This window comes from Hordeum vulgare, chromosome 6H (assembly GCF_904849725.1).
Source record: "Hordeum vulgare subsp. vulgare chromosome 6H, MorexV3_pseudomolecules_assembly, whole genome shotgun sequence".
Classification (NCBI taxonomy): domain Eukaryota; kingdom Viridiplantae; phylum Streptophyta; class Magnoliopsida; order Poales; family Poaceae; genus Hordeum; species Hordeum vulgare.
This window is the reverse complement of record NC_058523.1, coordinates 12,533,997-12,556,406: the sequence shown is the minus strand read 5'-3', so window position 1 is coordinate 12,556,406 and position 22,410 is coordinate 12,533,997. Positions and strand designations below refer to the sequence as shown.

General features: G+C 41.5%; 1 protein-coding gene across 3 annotated transcripts; it reads left to right on the top strand.

The window, feature by feature from the left end:
* Positions 1–7,834: 7,834 nt before the first annotated feature.
* On the top strand, positions 7,835–21,366 carry LOC123406356 (pre-mRNA-processing protein 40A-like). Of its 3 annotated transcripts, none has more exons than XM_045099862.1 (29): positions 7,835–8,179; positions 8,995–9,071; positions 9,180–9,245; positions 9,353–9,658; positions 9,769–9,891; positions 10,034–10,095; positions 10,206–10,275; positions 11,088–11,140; positions 11,247–11,304; positions 11,388–11,716; positions 11,808–11,880; positions 12,563–12,661; positions 12,745–12,813; positions 12,885–12,962; positions 13,075–13,161; positions 13,238–13,272; positions 13,420–13,525; positions 14,309–14,389; positions 14,478–14,570; positions 14,644–14,697; positions 14,778–14,894; positions 15,775–15,873; positions 17,478–17,525; positions 17,637–17,729; positions 17,876–17,983; positions 18,756–18,820; positions 19,388–19,490; positions 20,024–20,344; positions 21,086–21,366. In XM_045099862.1, the coding sequence occupies exons 2-29, from the start codon at positions 9,036–9,038 to the stop codon at positions 21,218–21,220; spliced, it is 2,967 nt and encodes a 988-aa protein (XP_044955797.1). In that variant the 5' UTR covers positions 7,835–8,179; positions 8,995–9,035; the 3' UTR covers positions 21,221–21,366. The 3 variants fall into 3 exon arrangements, with proteins under 3 accessions (XP_044955797.1, XP_044955798.1, XP_044955799.1); XM_045099863.1 differs by having other exon boundaries at positions 20,024–20,378; positions 21,086–21,156; XM_045099864.1 differs by lacking the exons at positions 18,756–18,820; positions 19,388–19,490; positions 20,024–20,344; positions 21,086–21,366 and adding an exon at positions 18,069–18,119.
* Positions 21,367–22,410: the final 1,044 nt, after the last annotated feature.

Genomic DNA, 22,410 nt, shown 5'->3' with positions numbered 1-22,410 from the left:
CTATCATGGTGATGTCCATCTACGAGAGGGGATGAGTGATCTACGTACCCTTGTAGATCGTACAGCAGAAGCGTTAGAGAACGCGGTTGATGTAGTGGAACGTCCTCACGTCCCTCGATCCGCCCCGCGAACAATCCCGCGATCAGTCCCACGATCTAGTACCGAACGGACGGCACCTCCGCGTTCAGCACACGTACAACTCGACGATGATCTCGGCCTTCTTGATCCAGCAAGAGAGACGGAGAGGTAGAAGAGTTCTCCGGCAGCGTGACGGCGCTCCGGAGGTTGGTGATGATCTCGTCTCAGCAGGGCTCCGCCCGAGCTCCGCGGAAACGCGATCTAGAGGAAAAACTATGGAGGTATGTGGTCGGGCAGCCGTGAGAAAGTCGTCTCAAATCAGCCCTAAAACCTCCGTATATATAGGTGGGAGGGAGGGGAGGAGGCAGCCTCAAAACCTAAAGGTTTGGCCGAAATTGGAGGTGGAGGAGTCCTACTCCAATCCTACTTGGAGTAGGATTCCACCTTCCCACTTGGAAACTCTTTCCACCTTGTGTTTTTTCCTTCCCAAACCTTATGGGCCTTAGTGGGAACTTATTCCAGCCCACTAGGGGCTGGTTTATCTCTTCCCATAGCCCATGAGACCCCTTGGGGCGTGACACCCCTCCCGATGGTCCCCGGCACCCCTCCCGGCACTCCCGGTACACTACCGATGAGCCCGAAACTTTTCCGGTAATGCACGAAAACCTTCCGGTAACCAAATGAGGTCATCCTATATATCAATCTTCGTTTCCGGACCATTCCGGAAACCCTCGTGACGTCCGTGATCTCATCCGGGACTCCGAACAACATTCGGTAACCAACCATATAACTCAAATACGCATAAAACAACGTCGAACCTTAAGTGTGCAGACCCTGCGGGTTCGAGAACTATGTAGACATGACCCGAGAGACTCCTCGGTCAATATCCAATAGCGGGACCTGGATGCCCATATTGGATCCTACATATTCTACGAAGATCTTATCGTTTGAACCTCAGTGCCAAGGATTCGTATGATCCCGTATGTCATTCCCTTTGTCCTTCGGTATGTTACTTGCCCGAGATTCGATCGTTAGTATCCGCATACCGATTTCAATCTCGTTTACCGGCAAGTCTCTTTACTCGTTCCGTAATACAAGATCCCGCAACTTACATTAAGTTACAATGCTTGCAAGGCTTGTGTGTGATGTTGTATTACCGAGTGGGCCCCGAGATACCTCTCCGTCACACGGAGTGACAAATCCCAGTCTTGATCCATACTAACTCAACGAACACCTTCGGAGATACCTGTAGAGCATCTTTATAGTCACCCAGTTACGTTGCGACGTTTGATACACACAAAGTATTCCTCCGGTGTTAGTAAGTTATATGATCTCATGGTCATAGGAATAAATACTTGACACGCAGAAAACAAGTAGCAACAAAATGACACGATCAACATGCTACGTCTATTAGTTTGGGTCTAGTCCATCACATGATTCTCCTAATGATGTGATCCCGTTATCAAGTGACAACACTTGCCTATGGCCAGGAAACCTTGACCATCTTTGATCAACGAGCTAGTCAACTAGAGGCTTACTAGGGACAGTGTTTTGTCTATGTATCCACACAAGTATTGTGTTTCCAATCAATACAATTATAGCATGGATAATAAACGATTATCATGAACTAAGAAATATAATAATAACTAATTTATTATTGCCTCTAGGGCATATTTCCAACACGGACGGGCGTGTCGCCCTACCCATCACCGCCCTCGCCAAGGCAGCCAGCAGCGCATCTCGCCGCCGACTCCAAGCCCCAGTTCAGTTGTGCAACGCCAAGCTCCATCTCGCCGCCACCTCCCACCCGCCGTGTGCGCTATCGTGCTGCTACGCTACACTTCCTCTGGTTTGTTCCTTCTCTCTTTCCTGTCGTCGCGGGAACGAGATTGGGATCCGTTTGAGCCGCTTAGTCCGATTCCAAATCCAAAACTTTTTTTCCTCCTGTAGTCTCCACTCCAAATTTTCCGTCGTTCTTGGATTCGGACTCATGTCCTACTCGAATTAGAGCTGAGCTGAGGCCTCGGTAGGTGGGTTGAGCTTCCTGTTATATAAGTTATGCCTGCCGTTGTTTCCTGCCAGGTTGAACTGAAGGTGTGAGGTTGATAGCTGCGGAAGCGATTCATCATTCAGAATATCCTATTTTGCAATTTCTCCAATGGGGGTGTGTAGCTTAGTCAGGATGACGAGCTTACTGCAGCTAGACTTGAGAACTTTGCGTACGCTGCTGGCTCTTTCTTCTACTCCCAGTTCACAAGGGAAATTCAGAATAAACTCGCCATTCGTGCTGATGGAGACAGAGACCGTGGTGGAAATATTGCCGGAGACGTCGCTGATGGAGACTGAGACCGTGGTTGAAACACTGCCGGAGCTGCCGCTGGATGTATTGATGTATATCTTTGCTCTCCTCGAGATTCCTGACCTCATTCGTGCAGGCTCTGTGTGCTCCTTCTGGCACTCCGTGTATACCAGCCTACACAGCATGCTTGAGAAGTATAAAATGCCATAATTAGCTCATTTAGCTTCAAAATGCCATAATAACCTCAAAATGACATAAGAACCTTGGTTATCTCATTAATATTATATACTTAGCTTGTTTTCCTCTAAGATGGGGTAATTAGCCCATTTATCTCCAAAAAGACATAGTTAGCTAATTTAGATCCAAGAAGAGGAGAAGAGGAGAAGAAATAGGAAAAATGAAAAGAAAGAAGAAGTAGAAGAAGAGAAGAAGGAGAAGGAGGAGGAGGAGGAGAAGGCCAAGGACCTTCTAGTCCTTCTCCTTCTCCTCATTCTTCTTGATTTCTTCTTCTTCTTCTCCTCCTCTTTCTTCTCCTCTTTCGTATTCTCATTGCCTTAATTTCCCCAACAATGACATAATTAGCCCGTTTAGCTCCAAAAAGACATTATAAGCTCAAAAAGGCATAAGAACCTTGGTTAGCTCATTAATATTATAACTTAGCTTGTTTTCCTCTAAAATGGGATAATTAGCCCATTTAGCTCCAAAAATACATAGTTAGATAATTTAGCTCGAAGAAGAGGAGAAGAGGAGAAGAAATAGAAAAAATGAAAAGAAAGAAGAAGAAGAAGAAGAAGAGAAGAAGGAGGAGGAGGAGGAGAAGGAGGAGAAGGCCAAGGAGCTTCTAGTCCTTCTCCTCCTCCTCCTTCTCCTCCTTCTTCTTGATTTATTCTTCTTCTCCTCCTCCTCTTTCTTCTCCTCTTTCATATTCTCCTTGCCTTAATTTCCCCAACAATGACATAATTAGCCCATTTAGCTCCAAAAAGACATTATAAGCTCAAAAAGGCATAAGAACCTTGGTTAGCTCATTAATATTATATACTTAGCTTGTTTTCCTCTAAAATGGGATAATTAGCCCATTTAGCTCCAAAAAGACATAGTTAGCTAATTTAGCTCCAATAAGAGGAGAAGACGAGAAATGAAAAGGAAGAACAAAAAGAAGAAGATAAGGAGAAGGAGAAGAAGGAGGAGGAGAAGAAGAAGAGAAGAAGGAGAAGGGGGAGGGGGAGAAGGAGGAGAAGGCCAAGGACCTTCTAGTCCTTCTCCTCCTCCTCCTCCTTCTCCTCCTTCTTTATTTCTTCTTCTTCTCCTCCTCCTCCTCTTTCTTCTCCTCTTTCATATTCTCCTTGCCTTAATTTCCCCAACAATGACATAATTAGTCCATTTAGCTCAAAAATGCCATAATAACCTCAAAATGGCATAAGAACCTTGGTTAGCTCATTAATATTATATACTTAACTTGTTTTTCTCTAAAATAGGATAATTAGCCCATTTAGCTCCAAAAAGACATAGTTAGCTAATTTAGCTCCAAGAAGAGGAGAAGAAGAGAAATGAAAATAAGGAAGAAGAAGAAGAAGAAGAAGAAGAAGAAGAAGAAGAGAAGAAGAAGAGAAGGAGAAGGAGAAGGAGAAGAAGAAGAAGGAGGAGGAGAAGAAGAGAAGAAGAAGGAGAAGGAGGAGAAGGAGCCCTCCTTCTTCTTCTCTCCTCCTTCTTCTCCTCCTTCTTCTCCTTCTTCTTCTCTTCTTATTTTTTCTTCTTCTCCTCCTCCTTTTCCTTCTCCTTCCCCTCCTCCTCCTCCTCATCCTCCTCCTCTTTCTTGTTTTTCTTCTCCTTGTTCTCTTCTTGCTTCTTCTCTTTCTTCTTCAATTTAGTTGATTTGTCATATATATGTTGTTGTTGTTCTTTTTCTGACTTTCTTATTCCCATTTTGCAGATTGGATGTACTACATGCATGGAAGCTGGCATTGATGGAGTGCTTTAGTTGTAATTTTCATTTGAGTTGATGAACAATGTGGAATTATATGTATATGTATATATGGATGAACAATATATGTGGAACTATATGTATATGTGTTGTGACCTATATATGTGCTATGAATATGGATGAAACTTTGTGCTATGAATATGTGTTGTGACCTATATATGTGCTATGAATTATATGTGTTATGTATATGTATATGTGTTGTAACCTATATATGTGCTATGTATATGTATATGTGGTGTGAAATAAACAAAAAAAACAAAACTGTGACAATATGGGCTCTTTGCCGTGTGCCAACAGATGGCAAAGGCCTTTGCCATCAGCTGACCGACGGCAAAGGTGCCACGTGACGCCCAGCTGTGCAACCTGGGCAACAGCAACTGGCCATATAGTATCTTTGCCGTCTGCTTCCAGGGGGGCAGACGACAAAGAAGAGGGCACAGAGGAGGGGGAAGGAGGGGTAGGCAGACGGCGAAGAGTGGAGGGGGGGGGAGGAGGTGGAGGCAAACGTCAAAGAAGAGAGGGGAGGCAGACGACAAAGAGCGCGCGGGGGGGGGGGGGGAGGTGGAGGCAGACGGCAAAGAAGAGGGGGAGGCAGACGACAAAACCTCCGTTAGCCCCTAACGGAGGCAACGCCTGCCGGCTGCCGTCTCGACATATTTGTCGACTGCTCTTATGAAAAGTTGACAACAAAGCTCTTTGCCGTCCGCTTCGGTGAGGTAGACGGCAAAGAAACTACAATGCTATAATGGAAAGGACTTCCCCTACTGGAAGAGCAAGATGCACATGCACCTTGGAGCAATTGACAATGATCTTTGGTATATTATGGAAAATGGTGTTCCCTCTGTCACTGCCTCTGATGTGAAGAGATTCAAGCAACTCGACTCTCAAACGAAGAATGTCATCCGTGGCCATCTGAGCAAAGGTCAGTATGGCAGAGCGAGTGCTTTGGGCTCTGCAAAGCTTATCCCGGAAAGGCTGTCCAAAGTCAATGAAGGAGTATCTACGCAACTTGACTCTCATGTTGATGTTCTTCGCAATCTCTTCAACCGCTTCAAGATACTTGATAATGAAAGCTGCCAAGAAACCTTCAATCGCCTCAGTGACATCTCCAATGAGCTTCACGCACTTGGAGCCAGAGACGTCATTGACCATGAAGTGGTGATAAAACTGCTACGATCTCTAGATTCTTCATTCGATACACTGGTATTGATGATTCAAGAACGAAGAGATTCTTCATTCGATACACTGGTACTGATGATTCAAGAACGAAGAGATTCTTCATTCGATACACTGGTACTGGTGATTCAAGAACGAAGAGATTACAAGCTACTTGATCATGCCGATATATACTCGAGAGACTTAGTACTCACGAATTTCAACAAGTTGAGAAGAGAGACCTTTATGGACCAAGCCATGCAATACCTCGTGCGCTAAAGGCAAAGATTGTTTCCTCGTCTAAAGAAGAAGACTTTATTTGCAGTCTTGGTGATCTTGAAGAAGTTGATCAGTAACTTGCTATGCTCGTGAAATAAGGTCACAAATGATGCTTACCTAGTATGAATGGCTTGGAAGCTCAATTCCATTAGCATAATCAAAATAGGTTTGTTATCGATCAATGAGCAAGATCATATTCTTGATTAGATACATTAATTAATCAACAAGTACATGTTCAAACGTAGCAGGTTGAGAGAAGCTGAGAAGACACAAAGTTTGGCTTTAGGCTATAGGCGCTCCGATCATCTATGTACTTGTGGACAAGTTTATGATGCACGCAAAGTTATTTTGACGGATATGCTTTAAGTGCATGCCTGACAAAAGATGAGTTAGGTACGAGCATTGACGTGGTGTAGTAACTGACCTCAATTGTTTTGTCGCCTTTTTGAGCAACCATGCTCGTTAGATATTAATTAATCTAGATTTGGTTCAGCTAGATGTCTCCGCCGTTACCAATATGAGGAAACAAACGGTGTTTACCTGGTATTAATGGCTTCAAAGCTCATTTTCGTTAGCGTAATCGAAGTAGCTATGTTACCGATGAATGAACAATACCGTTGTGCTGATTAGAGACATCAATTAATCAACAATGCACTTAAGGACAACGATGATGTATACCCCACGTGGGGTAAGTTATGAAAACACTTCAATTAACCAAATGGACCATTGGAGGCAAAGCATCAAGCATTGATTTAGCCATTGACTTAAGTGCATGCAACACATATTATGAGTCCACATAATGAGTACACCAACAGCCTACAAAGACTAATGACATACATTGCTAATAATAGCATCAACATGGGTAAAAAAAGAAATGCACATGATCGTCGTGTTTTAATTCATCTCCTTGTACACTCAGATATTAAACCATTAGGAGGGTCATAAGACTCCCAAGGATGGTGACACAAATAGTTAAGATAGTGTGCTTTTTTATAGTCATGGATGGCTAGATACTCTTTGAAACAAGGGAAACGCTTGTGGCCGGTGCGACGATCGAACCGTTCGGCCGGTCACGCGCGACCTGCGAATGCAATTGATTAGGCATGCAACTTTTCTCCCGTCTAAATTCGCTGCAACCAGCGTTCATATTTGTTACAAGCGTTTTCTATTTGCTACATTTGTCCAGTAAAAAAAACTGCATATACGTTTGGTTGCAACTCGAATTCGTCGGATTTTTCGTTACAATCGGTATTTTTTTACTTTTGCTACAACCGTGTTAATTTTTGCTACAACTGACATCATTTTTTGTTGCAACCGCTCACTAAAAAAGTTGCATACACGTCCGCGAGAGTTGCAACCCGAGTTCTCAGGATTGTTTTTGCTACAACCCACATTTTGCTTTGCTATCACGCATCATCAACGTCGTTTTTTTACTACGATCATGTAGATTTTTTTTTGCTACAACCATATTTTTGCTGCAACCGTGATCGAAATTTGCTGCATCATGATCGAAATTTGCATAATCGAGGAATTTTGCTGCAAGGACAGATCTGACGGTGCGGTCTGCATGCGGCCGGCAGATCGGACGGCCCGCATGCTACTTTCGGCCGGCGCGCCGGCGCAGAACGCTCCCCTTGAAACAATATAGCTGTATATGAATGAGTGCATAGTTTTGGTGTCCGGGCCCATGTGCATCCGGTCAGGAAAAAAGTCAAAACATTTTTCTTTTCGTGATAGATAATTTGATGCGTGAGTCCGCTTCATTTTTTGAATCGTTTAAACATCCGTGCAGTTCTTGATTTTTCTTCTTTTAAATTATTAAAAAAAGTTCACTGTTCATGTATTGTTTTGGTTTGATTTGTGTTTTTTGCTCACAAGCTTATCGTGGCGGCGACATTTATCGACGGGGTAGAAAAAGATCGCGTATTCAGGGAAGCACATTAATACCGGGGGCCCCGTATTTTCGTATTTAAAGGCTGGAAGGTGGCCCAGCCCCAGCTCCACATCAGTCCCGAGTCTGGACTCGACTCTCGAGTCTCGACCCTCGACCGACCGAGACCCGACCCCCTCACGCCGGACCGCAGCGAGTCGTCCCTCTCCTCTCCTCTCCTCTCGCCGCCCGCCCCGCCCCCCTCCGCTAGGGTTCCCCCGCTCCGCCGCGCCGCCCCGCTAGGGTTCCCCGCACCGCCGCCCGCCGCCCCGACAGCCCACCCCGACGCCACCCAGAGTCGCACGCATACATACTACATCCGAGCCGACGCGCACAGCCCCGGTCGCGGCCGGTGGTTCGCCGCCGACCGCCGCCTCACGCCCCTCGCGCCCACCCACCTCACCGCGGCCCTCCCGTCTCGGCCCCGCCCGCGGTCCCTGGGCGCTGTTTCTCCAAGGTACGGCCTTTTTTCGCCCCCCACCCCCCCTCGCCGCCGATTATCCAGGACCGTGCTGATTATCCAGGCCTTTTTTCGCCCCGGTGAATTCTGGTTGGGCGCCGGAGGACCGGTCTAGATCCGGGCCGCCACCGCACACGGACAGCTTGTTCTCCATGCTGGTCGGAGGTTTATGTAAACCCTAGATTTTTTTTGTGCGTTAGGCAGCGCAGCAGTCCCTTGTTCTAGGGTAGTTGCCTCGTCTCTGATTGTATTTTTCGTTGGTAGCTTACCAAGCTGATCGCTTGGTAGATGCCTCATCTGTAGCGGTATAACTGGTTTGGGTGAGTCGAGCCTGATCCATCTGTAGCGGTATAACTGGTTTGGTAAGCCATCTAGCGTCGATTCAAGCGCATTTTAACTCTCCTAGCCCCGTGCGCGCCATATTTTGGTTCCAGTAGAGGCAGGGGAGGAGCCTGATGGTTTAAAATACCGTTTGCTTTCTTCGGGACGTAGGTAGCCAGGCATTTATGAGCTAGGGTGGGGTGGTGAGGAGGCGCGTAAGCTATGTCGGTTAGCGGTATCACTGGTTTGGGTGCGTCGAGCCTGATCCAACGGTCAGGTTTTGCTCACCAGAAACATGCCTGCCTAACCAGAAAGGAAGGCATGCCCTGTTTATTTTTTCCCCCTGCGGTAGTTCTGAGATGGGAGGGGTGCCAGAGTCCTAAGTTGCCTTCTGTCCTCTATGCAACCGTGATGCAATCGTCGATTGACAGACAGCCAATCGTGTCATCTGCAGGTTATATATTCTAACATCTCAATTTGTCACTTGGCAGGTAACGTTCCTCCTGTTATCCGTGTTGTTTGATGCGGTTTAATGGCGAGTAATATGCAGACTCCTGGTCCGCCTCAGGTAAGTATCACCCCCCTAGATCGTAATACGGTTTACCCTCCGCACGAATGTTTCTCTTTGTTGCGTGGTGTCCAAGTCTGGTAACTCCCTTAATTATCTTCCAAGCAGCCCCCCCGGCCTCCTATGATGGGTTCTACCGCACCACAAAATATGGGACAACCAATGCCCATGCAGGTAAATTAGGACGTCTTATATATATATTTTTTGCTTCCTCTGCGGTCTGCACCTTAATAATAAGCATATGTTAGGTTATTAATAGCTATTACGTCTTCCATTTCCAGTGGCCACCAGGTCCGCCACAACAGCCTCCTCAGTTCATGCAACCAGCGCCACAACAGTATCGGCCTGTTGGTCAGGCCATGCCAGGAGTTAACATGGGCATGCCAGGGCAGATGCAACATTTTCAGCAACCTGGGCCACATATGCCTCATTCTGGTCATGTTCCGCCTGCATCACAAGCTGTTCCTATGCCATACCAGGCAGTTAGACCTATGTCATCAGCTCCTATGCAGCCACAGCAGCAAGCTGTATTCCCTGGTGGACATATGCCCACCATGGGCACCCCTATGCCGCCTCCTTCATATACCGTATGCCTTGTTTCTCACCGTTTCCCTTTGATGTATATATATGGAATGCTTCTCCATGTCAATAATTAGAATATCTCATTGTTAATAAGTTTATCAATGCTACATTTCAGTATCAACCAACAACGGTTCCTCCTGGAGCTCAACCCTGGGGTACAGTCCCAGGTCAGGGCGCACCTCTTGTGTCACCAATGGTGCAGCCTGGGCATCAGTCTCTCTCAGCTTCAGTGCCCCCAGTAAGTTACTGCAGGGCCTCTGCTACATTTCCATCACTTGGTTTTTGTCTACTAAAAGACTGCTCCCGCATCCATTCATTCTGTATGCTACATAAAATTGGATATCCTTGCTTGTGCAACTACTCAGTTGGGGAATGTGCAGGTGAGCTCAACTGAACCTAGCTCTGCAGATTGGCAAGAACACAGTTCAGGGGATGGAAAGAAGTAAGTTATCTTTCTATTTTAAATAATAATTTTGTGATGTCCGTCCTGATTGTATTGCACCTTTTGGTCTGTCTGCTTATTTTCTTTGCTTGGTATCGTTCTTTACATAGGTACTACTACAATAAGAGGACAAAGCAATCAAGTTGGGAGAAACCTGCTGAGTTGATGACACCTTTGGAGGTTAGTTGTGTTGTATGCTTATATCTCATATATATGTTTTATATATTTCCTTTGCCTCCTAATATTGTCTTTGTTCTCATGAAGTCTTAACTTTAATTCCAGTGTGCTATTTCAACATTCCGTTATTCATGTTATCAACATATTAATGGTCATGATTGTCATTTGGTATTTTGCTGGTAGTATAACTCGTTTGTTGATATTGTTACTTCCAACGATGCTAGGCTACGCTGTCGAGATTTGTGCTTTGCTTCTATAAATTGATTATTTATCAATGTTCTAAATAGCGGGCTACGGCAAATAGCGGCGAGCCTTTAAATCAGCTATAGCGGCATATTTGTACATGATACCATTTAGCGGCACCTTCCTGAAAAGGCTATAGCGGGCTATTTAAAACTATGTTATTTATCTGCTTCAGTAACATGCACAACTTCCGCATTGGATGCCTGCATTTTATTTATTATTTTGTTTTCACATGACTGATCTAAATTACAAAATTGATGAATACAATGGAACAATACTTGCATGATCCTCCTTTCTTTGATCGGCGGTAGAACACCCTACAATAAGTGCAACATGTTTTCTTCCATTTTTGCCTTATCATATATATCTTGGCAATTATTGTCAAGTAACATTTACAATTAACCCAAAATGCATTCTTCATCTGACTCCTGCAGAGGGCAGTGCATATATAGTAACAAAAGAAACATGTTAGTGTCTGATAGGACGAATACATTTTGGTGTCCCCTACTTCTTTCCACTAATATTAAATGGCTGTTTACTGTTTCCATTACATATTTTTTGTAATGTTACAGCGGGCTGACGCTTCAACCGAATGGAAAGAATTTACTACAGCAGAAGGACGGAAGTAAGTTCACATTGAAATTACTTGCCACAGATGTTCTATTATTTAGTTAGCCTCAATTGTTTTTCTTTATTCCGTAGTCGGTAGTCTCACTATTCTGTTGTTCCAGGTACTATTATAACAAAGTGACAAAGCAATCCAAATGGTCTATTCCTGACGAGCTAAGGGTATTTTTTTTAATGTGACATCTGTAATTATTGTGTAGTAAGCCATAGAATATTTTTACAATTACTTTTGTCTTTCTGTTCAGATCGCACGCGAATTAGCAGAAAAGACATCAAATCAACAGCCTGTCCGGGAAATTGAATCCACTACTGTTGCCCCTGTTGGATCCACTTCTGTTTCTGTTGAGCCTTCTGTTTTACCTGCCAAGCAGTCTTCATCTTTAGTAGGAACAGTTGCTTCAAGCGCACATGATGCGACAGCAAACTTGCCTCCTCCTGGTGCTGCCCCGTCGTACAATGGGGATATACCTTCTTCTGGTTCCATGCAAAATGGTGGAACAAGTGCTGCTGTGGTTGTCCCTGTTACAACGAGCACTGGGGTTCCACAACTTGCAAGCGATGCTGGGACAAACAGGTATTTTCAGATGTTTTCTCAATTTCCCTTCCTATTCTACCTCACATCCTTGAATGCAACTTAGATTCTGTTAACATGTTGAACTTTGCAGAAACACTTATGGAAGTTCATCTCTACCAAGTACTACTGACACAAAAGTTGGAGCATCTGCTGAGGATTTGGAGGTATATTATGGTAGCTTTTCACATGTTCTCTATATTTATCAAACATAGCATGGGTCGTTAGCAAGAGTTAATCTACTTATCATTATTTTAGAATTAGTTCCTTTCCTCTGTTTTATGCAAGGTCTGCATTCTTACATATTTTCTCCACCTTTTATTTGTCTTACTGTCACAACTCACAATATTTGTGCGCTGCTTAGATTTGTTTATGGATGGTTCTCTTTTACAACAACAATATATTTAGTGTTACTGGGATTGCTTTGTATGCTTATTGGTTTAGAACATTCTGATAGTACATGGACTGCCATGGACTAAGAACTTCTATTTTATTCCTTGTTTTTATTTAGGCCTGTTAAAACTTAGGGCTCAATGCAATATTTAGTAGTCTCAAGTCTATCTTTTGATAAGTTCCATGAATAATCTGAGGTTCCTATTACAGTTAGGACTAGTATGGCAACATCATGAGTGGTTACCTTTACATAAGCCTGCTATTTTCACACATCTCAGGCATATTTGCATGTTCTTACTTCTTCTAATAAATTGGAATTCGGATAGTTTAAATTGGACTATACTTTTGTAGTGGGTGTAACTGCCTTTTCTCTCTACATTTTTGTGCTGCCATGTGACTGTGAGAGCAAATCTTTTGTCTCTGTCCATTAATGCTACATTTTTTTACTGCGACCAGGAGGCCAAAAAGACGATGCCAACTGCAGGGAAGATCAATGTTACTCCGCTGGAGGATAAAACAATTGAAGAAGAACCTGTTGTTTATGCTACTAAATTGGTGAGCAAGACTAGTACAGATGTATAAATTGAAAACCAGCAATTGATTTACTTTTGTGAGCCTAATTTTTGTTCTAACCATAGGAAGCAAAGAATGCATTCAAGTCCCTGCTTGAATCGGCAAATGTCCAGTCTGATTGGTCATGGGATCAGGTACGGAAACTGAATTGAACTATTAATGAAATAAATCAATTGCCTGACAATAGTGATATAATTTGCCCCAGGCCATGAGAGTTATTATATCTGACAAAAGATATGGTGCTCTGAAAACTCTTGGAGAGAGAAAGCAAGCTTTCAATGAGGTTTATTATTTCTCTCTTATAGTAGATAATTTTATGGAATCATTTGGCTATCATCATCTTCCTGATTTGTGGTAAACCGTCCCCATATGGTTATATCTGCTGTTTTTTGCAGTACTTAAACCAGCGGAAAAAGATTGAAGTTGAGGAGAGGCGTGTCAAGCAGAGGAAAGCACGTGATGATTTTCTCACAATGCTGGAAGTAAGATTGCTCTAGTAAGCTTTCATTGTCCTCATTATTTTCACAATATTATTAAACGCTTTGTTGCGTATTTCAGGAATGTAAGGACCTTACATCATCAATGAGATGGAGGTATATTCTCAAACTCCTTTTTGTATATGACAACCATAACGGAAAGTTCCACACTTTTCATAAGTTCTAACAATTAAAGTTTCTGTTTGTTAATATGGTTCTTTCTGTTTCTGTTGCATACACTTAGCATGCTGTTTTTCACTGCAGCAAAGCAATTACTATGTTTGGGCATGATGAAAGGTTCAATGCTGTTGAACGCCCCAAGGAGCGTGAAGATTTATTTGAGAACTATCTTGTGGAGCTACAAAAGAAGGTAATATGAGATGAAAACACTAAATTATTGGAGTGGTTGTTGTTATAACATATAACTTGTAGAACTGCTTGCTTTTGTTTTTCAATTTTACTTTAATTGCTTTATCTCACAGATAAGCCAGTTAGGCAATTGATGTTTTTAACTTCACATGTTTAGCCAGCTTGATGTTTTGTTCGTTTCTGGAGTATTGGTTTGCGGTTTTGATAATTTGCTTTGTATTCTTAAGACGGGCATGGTGAAGAAATGGCCTCTTCCCAGGTTTAAGGAAACTGGAAGTGGCCCTAAAAGAACAAACCGTTGTTAGTTTGGCCTGTTTCCTGGAAATTAGACGCCTTTGGCCAGAAAACATCCGCCCCTCACATACCCATGTGTCAGGCTTTAGCTCGTGGGTTTGGATATTCATTTTTTTTTTCTAAATTTCACCACGAGTTAATTAAGTATTGATATTTGGAATCTTGGCCAAGTAATAATGCACATAGCCTGCCACTCTCAGGAATCAGTATGAACGGGGACCTGTTTGCAGCAGGTTTTCTGCTGTTTTCTTAGTTTAATTTTCCATGGGTTATTCTACTAAATGTGATTCACTTGGTGATCAACTTTCTGATTACCTTGAACCAAACAATGGAATGGATTAAAGATCCTATGATGAATCATTACTGAAACAATGTGAATCACTTTCTTAGAATGACAGATTTCCAACTTCTTAATTTCCAACAAGTACAGCATCGTGAGTTCTGATGGAAAACGAGGTTTTTATATGTTAAGTGTTGTGTTGCATTGTAGGAAAAAGCAAAGGCTGCTGAAGAGCACAAAAGGCGCATAGCAGAATATAGAGAATTTCTTGAATCATGTGATTTCATCAAGGTAATTTTATTGACCTTATCATCATTTTGATTTAGTGTATGTTCACTTGCTCAGAGTGTCATCATTGTGTAATTGTATATATGCTCAGGCAAACACCCAGTGGCGAAAAGTTCAAGATCGGCTAGAGGATGATGAACGCTACACCCGACTTGAAAAGATTGACCGCTTGGATGTTTTCCAAGTTCGTATCTTCTGCACTCTATATCACTTTCTTATCATTTTGTGGTTTAACGAAACATTTCTGTTTATTACAGGACTATATAAGGCATCTTGAGAAAGAAGAGGAAGAGCAGAGGAGAATTCAGAAGGTTTGTTGTTATCTTCACCACTAACATATTTCTAATGCTTTACTGCCATGGACGTAAGTGGTGGTACTCTGCAAATACAGGAGCAATTAAGGAGACAAGAACGGAAAAACCGCGATGACTTTCGGAAGATGATGGAAGAACATGTTGCTGATTGTACACTTAATGCAAAAACTTACTGGCGTGACTACTGTTCACAGGTTATTGAAATATTTATTTTCGTAATGGGTTAAAATTATTATTTTTCCTTTACTGGCACCTCTCAACTCTAAAACTGGACAGAATTGTCGCTCAACTGTCAATGCCAACCCACTGTTCATCACTGTGAGTCTGTGACTATTTCAAAGTTGCTTTGGTCCATCTACATCCCACATCTATGCCTTTGTGATGTGGGGAATACCATATGTAAGGTGTAGGGCACAGCCAGCTGCAGGATAGGCTGAACTGTAGCAGTAGTTGGGATCACAATAGAAGAGTCTGCAGATTGATAGGTTCGTAACAGTTTAGGATTAGAGTCATGTTGGGATTTCCGTTCTTCTGCGTTATGTTAAAATATCCGACATATAAGGAGCTATTGGTTGTATGCTGATCTCAAGTTATCAATTCAGAGTAATCTTGTCCCTTGACTCTCTTCTCCTTTCTTGCTGCCTTTCTTGCTGGCTATGGTGTCTACCTGTGCTTGTTCTTCTGCTCTCACGCTCCTGCTGGTCACAGCTATGCTATCCATTCAAAAGCTCTGACATCCATGTATATATGACACAACATCTCAAATAAAACAGTGACTACTTTGATGAATTTTGGATTTTTAATGACTTGCTCACCAGATGCTAAATCACTTCTTGTGTCTGAAAAGCCTCGTATAGGTAGGTGCTGTGTTGTTCAAAACAAGTGTGGCATTGGCCCAGGGATGAAAAGTGTACATAATTTAGATTTGACAATAGTTGAAAGACAAACTTTGTCTGTTCTTAGAGTTGGGGAGTGTGTGGATGTTGCCAATAGTCGAGGGATGAAGAATACACTTTTTCCTAAATCAAATGTTAAACGAGTTTAACCTGATTCCTTAAATTTATCAATTTTCAGGTGAAGGATTCACGTGCTTACCTGGCAGTTGCTTCAAACTTGTCTGGCTCGATGCCAAAAGAACTCTTTGATGATGTCATGGAGGAGCTTGATAAACAGGTTAATTTCTCAAAATTCTGATGATATTATTGTAATCATTTACCAATTTACCAATCTGTAAACGTCCTACTACAGTTTATCAGTTTTAGTACTTTGATAGGTGGTCCCTATTTTGTATTGAAGAATGACAAACTTGATAAATTCTGCCCTGAAATGTTCTGTTTTGAGGAAACACTGAAATGTTAACAATCATTTTGAAGGCACGGTGTTTATCATTTAGTTAAACTAGCTAAATACGTCTGCTTTGCCATTGAGAAAGAACAAGTAAACCTAATCACGTTAAGCCACTGTCACCCACTCAGCCAGCTCTGTTCTTCAGCTTGCTGCTACGCTCATCCAAGTTTAACTTACGGATAAAAACTTCTGCATTCATGCTCCATGTTTATTAAAGACTTCTTAGGCTGTGGTTAAGTTAGTCTTTTGGGTGAAGTCTATTATCTTCCTGTTAGTCAAATTGCTATATTTAGGTCTTTTTTAGCATGCTGGGATAGACAAACCCGTTCATATGTTAGTAAAGGTAACTACCATTGGAAAATTGATATTCCTACTGCCATCATCTATACAACAGCAACAACAAAGCCTTTAGTCCCAAACAAATTGGGGTAGGCTAGAGGTGAAACCCATAAGATCTCGCGAGCAACTCATGGTTCTGGCACATGGATAGTAAGCTTCCACGCACCCCTGTCCATGGCTAGTTCTTTGGTGATATTCCAATCCTTCATATCTCTCTTTACGGGCTCCTCCCATGTCAAGTTCGGTCTACCCTGGCCTCTTTTGACATTTTCAGCACGCTTTAGCCATCATCTATACACTGATGAAAAAAATGATAATCCTGTTGCCATCATCTCTGGGATGCCCTAACGCTTATCCCAGTAAAGATGGTAAAGTAGATAGTCCTCTTTTGGAAAATTGAACTTGCTCTTTTGCTTCTTTTTAAGTAAGTTGGAACAAAAAATGATAATCCTGTTTCCATCATCTCTGGGATGCCCTAACGCTTATCCTAGTAAAATGGTAAAGTAGATAGTCCTCTTTTGGAAAATTGAACTTGCTCTTTTACTTCTTTTCAAGTAAGTTGGAACAATTTGGAATGGAGTTCTTATTTTTCATGGCGTCAGTTTTCTTTGAAAGTGTACTTCTCTAAGTTGGGCGGTTTTGGGACAGAATCTTCTTTTATGGTGGCAACGAGGCAGATTATCCATCAGATAATGCCAATCATGTCTATTTGTTTTCTGATAATGATTCAATCAGGAATGGTACAGCTTTGCCTGCTGCTTCATCTGATAATCGCTTTTTTTGTTCAAATTCAAATAGTTAGATATCAGCTGAATTATAATAATAATGGATTCTTGTATATCCTGCTCTTTCATGTGCATTGTTCGCTCTCCACAGCTGCAAGCTTGTATCATGAAATATGCCCAATTGAATGTTAGGTCATATTATTCAAATTCGAGGTTAAAATTCTGTATAATTTTACTTGTTGGTTTATTTGATGTTCATTTTTTGAATAAAATCTGATGTGTGCTCCGTTATATTTAATTGTATTACATTCCCTCTGTGTTCCATTTTTGCCTGTGCGGACTGATGGTTTCTAATCTTTTCTTCAGTATCAAGATGATAGGGCTTTAATTAAAGATGAAGTGAAATCTGGAAAGGTACCTTTTCATTTAATATAATTTTTATTGCAAAGAAAAAGTGTGGTGCATTATATGGTACAGTTTTGTATGTAACACTAAATGTATGGTTGACAACCTTCTAATTTCTAGATTCCTATGATGTCTTCATGGACATTAGAGGACTTCCAAGCTGCTGTTACAGAGCATGAAAAATGTAAAGGAGTGTCGAAGATAAATATCAAGGTGTGGTTTTACTCTTTTATCAGTGTTCAAAAATATTTTTAAGATGATCTCAGTGGTATTTTTGCTTTACAAGTGATTGTACCATTGATTTTTAGCTATGAGCTTATGACTAACAATATTGCTTCTCTTTTGTGGATGTGACACAGCTTATTTATGAGGACCTAATTGAAAGGCTCAAGGAAAAGGATCTAAAGGAGGCCAAGAAGCGTCAGCGACTGGGTGATAATTTTCTAGATCTACTGTACTCAATCAAGGTAGCATAAAGCTTTTGTTCACTATGAGTACCAGCAGAACCTTCAGTGCATCTTTGTTTTTGTTTCACCAACCGGCATCGTAAAGGAAATTACTAAGCAAACAGAGCACAATTATCGGTAACACTTAATAACACTTGTTACTGGTATCTACGTTAGAAAACTGTCTATTGTTAGTTATCTACTGTCTGAATTGCATGATACGGCGGTACTTTGATACCCAAATAGTGTATGAATTACGGCCACAAATGCTGCTGGCAGTGACATTTGTAGAGTGCAAATATAACAAAGCGTTTAGTTCCAATACATATTTACTTGGGTGCTTCTACCCCCCTAGTTATACACCAGCTGTAGCAAGATGTTTTTGATAATTGACTTGGACTTTATGCTAGCTATCCAGGACCTAAATTTGGTTTCTAACTTCTAACTTTCAGATAACGGTTCAGGATCCTACTATAGCCCTAATGGTAGACCCTGTTGTTCCAAAAACTTTCTTTGTTTTTAGTATAATTATAATTTTGGCTCACTGCAGTTGCTCTGCAAATATCAAATCATTGTCGATAGTAGTTCCTTCTCAGTTTAGGCAGTATATATAGGGAAACTGGCCGGAATGTTCAAGGTAACTAGATCCTTGTGTGATCATATACATCAATCTATGTATTGTTCTTGCTTCGCTGGAAGCAACCCAATCCTTGTTTAAATCATGTTTTCAGCGTGATAAGTTGAGGAATGTTATCCTTTTTGTCTAATTTATGTTTGCTGTGAAAATTTGTAGGAAATTACTGCTGCTTCAACATGGGATGATTCTAAATCACTATTTGATGATACACAGGAATACAGGTACCAACTATCATCTTTAAGTATTACTCATGACTCCTCTCTGTTTCATGGTTGAATACATATAATTTTGTAGTTGTGGAAGTTGTTACTGGGCTAGGTCTGGCTGCACATAAAGTTTTAGAGTTTGGTTTGCAAAAAATAATATGAGTTGGTTGATCTGAAAATAATTGTTTGTGAAGCTACTGACATTTTGATTTGTAGTAAGTCTGTACAATTACAAGTTAGATATAGTCACTTCCAAAGAGTTTCTCTATACATTTTGAAGTTTTTTAAGCCAGATTATTTGATATTAGCTTGGAGATCTGTCCATTTGAGATTATTTTGCCCCTGTCTAAATAAACTTGAAGTGTCCTGATGACCTATGCAAAATTGGTGCGTTGAAACAATTCTGGTAAGAAGGGATCGTACCAGTATGTATTAACAAATTTTAAGCAAAATGCTGGTTTTGAAACTGGATGCTTACAAATGTTCCTCTCTTAAATTAAATTGTGGGCAGTATGTATTTTATATTTGTTATGTTTTTCTCTTGGGATAGGGATTGATTTGTCTGTTGTATATGTCGCGTAGGGATCTGGGTGGTGAGACATATGCTAAAGAGCTTTTTGAAGAATATATTGTCCGCCTCAAAGAAAGGCTTAAAGAGAAAGAGCGCATGAGGGAGGAAGAGAAGGTAATGTTACTGTTTTGTGTTGAACCGTTTACCATTTAGTCCTATTATAGTTTGCTGTTTGGTTCTTGTTATTATGCTGTTTTTGTTTTGTGGGCATCTTTTAGAAATGATATTTATCTACTACATGTTCTCTGAACGTTCTGTCTTTTTCCGCACTCTCCTCACACCCACTTGTTTTGTGGTTTTGTGTGTGGTGGAAAAAGTGTATGTGAAGTGCACATGCACGATAGCCATGCTTGCTACCAACTAGAAGTGTTACCTGAATGTATGGCTCGCCAATAATTTGTCTAACAAATCTGTTCCCGCGTTTTTCCAGCCAAAAAATTAGTGTGGTTCTGCAAATTGGGCCTCAATCCAAACATGGGCCTATGTTACCCGTCAATGCCAAAATATTGGCAGGGCAAGTCCTGTCGACCATCCAAATAGCCCATATATTAACTTATTATAGTTGCCCAAATGTAAACATGAGTGCAACATAACTGCATGTATTGTTTACCTATACATATGCTTCATGCATGTTTTCTTCTATGCAGGCAAAGAAAGAGAAAGACCGTGAAGAGAGAGAAAAGAAGAAGGAGAAGGAGAAGGAGAAGAAGGAGAAAGATCGCAAAGAAAAAGAAAGAGACCGAGAGAAGGAAAGAGAAAAGGAGAAAGGAAAGGACCGGTCAAGGAGAGATGAAATGGATGTTGATGATGATGTGGAAATTCATGGCTCAAAAGACAAGAAACGAGAGAAGGATAAAGAAAAGAAGCATAAAAGGCGCCACCATGACACCACAGATTCTGAAAAGGATGAGAAGGATGACTCGAGGAAATCTCGAAGGCATAGCAGTGATCGCAAGAAATCTAGGAAGGTATAACATTTGTTATCCTTTTGTCCAAATCAAGGTACTTAGAATAATGGTTGACAGATTGCCTCCAACACCTAGTCAATTCAAGTCTTCTTCGTGCCAAATTTAGTGCTCCCAAATTTACAGTATGTGTTAATGAATTAAGAACATTGCTGCCTTTGTATCGTGATGTGGAAAGTTTGGTGAGACATGTGCGTATGTATTGTTGCACATTGATATGCATTAGTTTCAAATTGGTAATAAAATGGTGAACTTGAGATATTGTCAGTATATGATATTTGTATTTATTTAAAGTATAATCTTTGCATAAGTCATATATCAAGAATTAGCATGGTTGCCATTCATGCAGCATACAAATGCTTCAGACACCAATACCACATGGCTATTGATGATATATTGATGATTGTGATAATTATCTGGTAACTAGTTAACAAAGGCATGTAATCTTATATGACAATTGACATTTGTCACAAGGGCCAAGGGGAGGGTCCAATTCATTTCTTGATCAGGGACAAGCAAGTGTAAGACTTGCCACCTTCATGCATAGCTCCTGCCCAATGGTCATCTAAGATCAACTCCAACTTTGGACTTGGGGCAATTCTAAGTTTCTAACCTATGCAATTTGTTTGCTTCCTAAGGATTACAAGATGATTTTTTTGATGTATCAACTATTTGCGTATACACTTGTGTCTTGAGAGGGGTTGATGACTAGCTGATGTTGAAATTGGTTGTCATTTTATGCAGCACACCCATGCTTCAGACTCAGATAGTGAAAACCGCCATAGAAGACACAAAAGGGATCGAGATAGTTCCCGCAAAAACGGTGCGCATGAGGAGCTTGAAGACGGTGAACTTGGAGAAGATGGGGAGATCCATTAGGCTTATGCTTTTACCTCCCAAGATTTGTCAGTACTTACCACCGTCCCTTTGTCATGTTCTCAATTGCTGCTATTATGTCTTATTCTGCTTATTAATAACTGACTAGTGGTATAATTACCGAAAATTAATGCTACTTTTTTTTGTCATTTTCTGGCATCAACTCCTTTCTGTAGTAGCATAAAATTGGTTGGCCTATACTCTTGACCTTGCTCTGGGGAGCTTTGTCGTCTAACTTGTGGTTTAGTGGTGGCCTATAGCTCTGACGGTTTACTGTATGTTTGCAATTTACTGGTTTTATGCTTGCAGTTTGTTACTGACAATTTTGGGTGAGAAATCAGAGTTTGGGTAGTGGTGTCCTGATTGTAGGCAATATGGTTTCTGACCAAGCCAGTGATGGACAGTTCCATGCACCCTGTTGCCATTGATTCAGCATGGACATGGATGCCCGTAGCAGCAGTAACAACACCTGTTTGCAAGAGGGACAGCCGCCTGCAGCAGTTCATCATCTCAGTCAGTGCCCATATGAGATATATGGTTTTTTCACAGCAATGAGTTAATTTGACAGTGCCGTAATGATGTGTACATGTGTATACATGAATGCATACTCTAGTCGTCTGATCTCTTCCCAGGATTTTTACCTGGGTAGGGATGCAAGCGGGGCGCTACAACTGCCTGCTTCGGGTGTTCTGCTGGACAAATCAGTTGTAGTTTCTTTTTCGTGTTTATACTGTGATAACTGCTCAACTGGCTGTTGCTGGGGCACCTCTTGCATCCTAGTTTGAAGGGTAGATCCTGTGTGATGCTTGTAAGCTAGCTGGAAGATGGTTTCCTGTTGGTGAATCATCTTGTGCAGTTTATATATTTTTGACCGGTAAGGTTTGTACTATCTGCATATGCAGTGCATGTTTGGTTGTGCCTGTAATCATTTGTTAGCTGTTGGTGAATCACGATGTGCAGTGTATATTTTTTTGAACAGCAAGGTTATATGATCTGTTCAGGCTGTGTGTTATTGTTCAAATTTGAACCGCTTGAGCTATTTTCTTGGACTTCACTAGGGAACGGCGCCGCATATTAGTCTTTCCATGCGGTGGCTCCCTTCCATTCATTTTTGCATGCATGTAACATGACATCATTACATATTCTTTTGATTTTGCATTTTGAAAAAGATTTATCTCCCAAACTGTTATCTC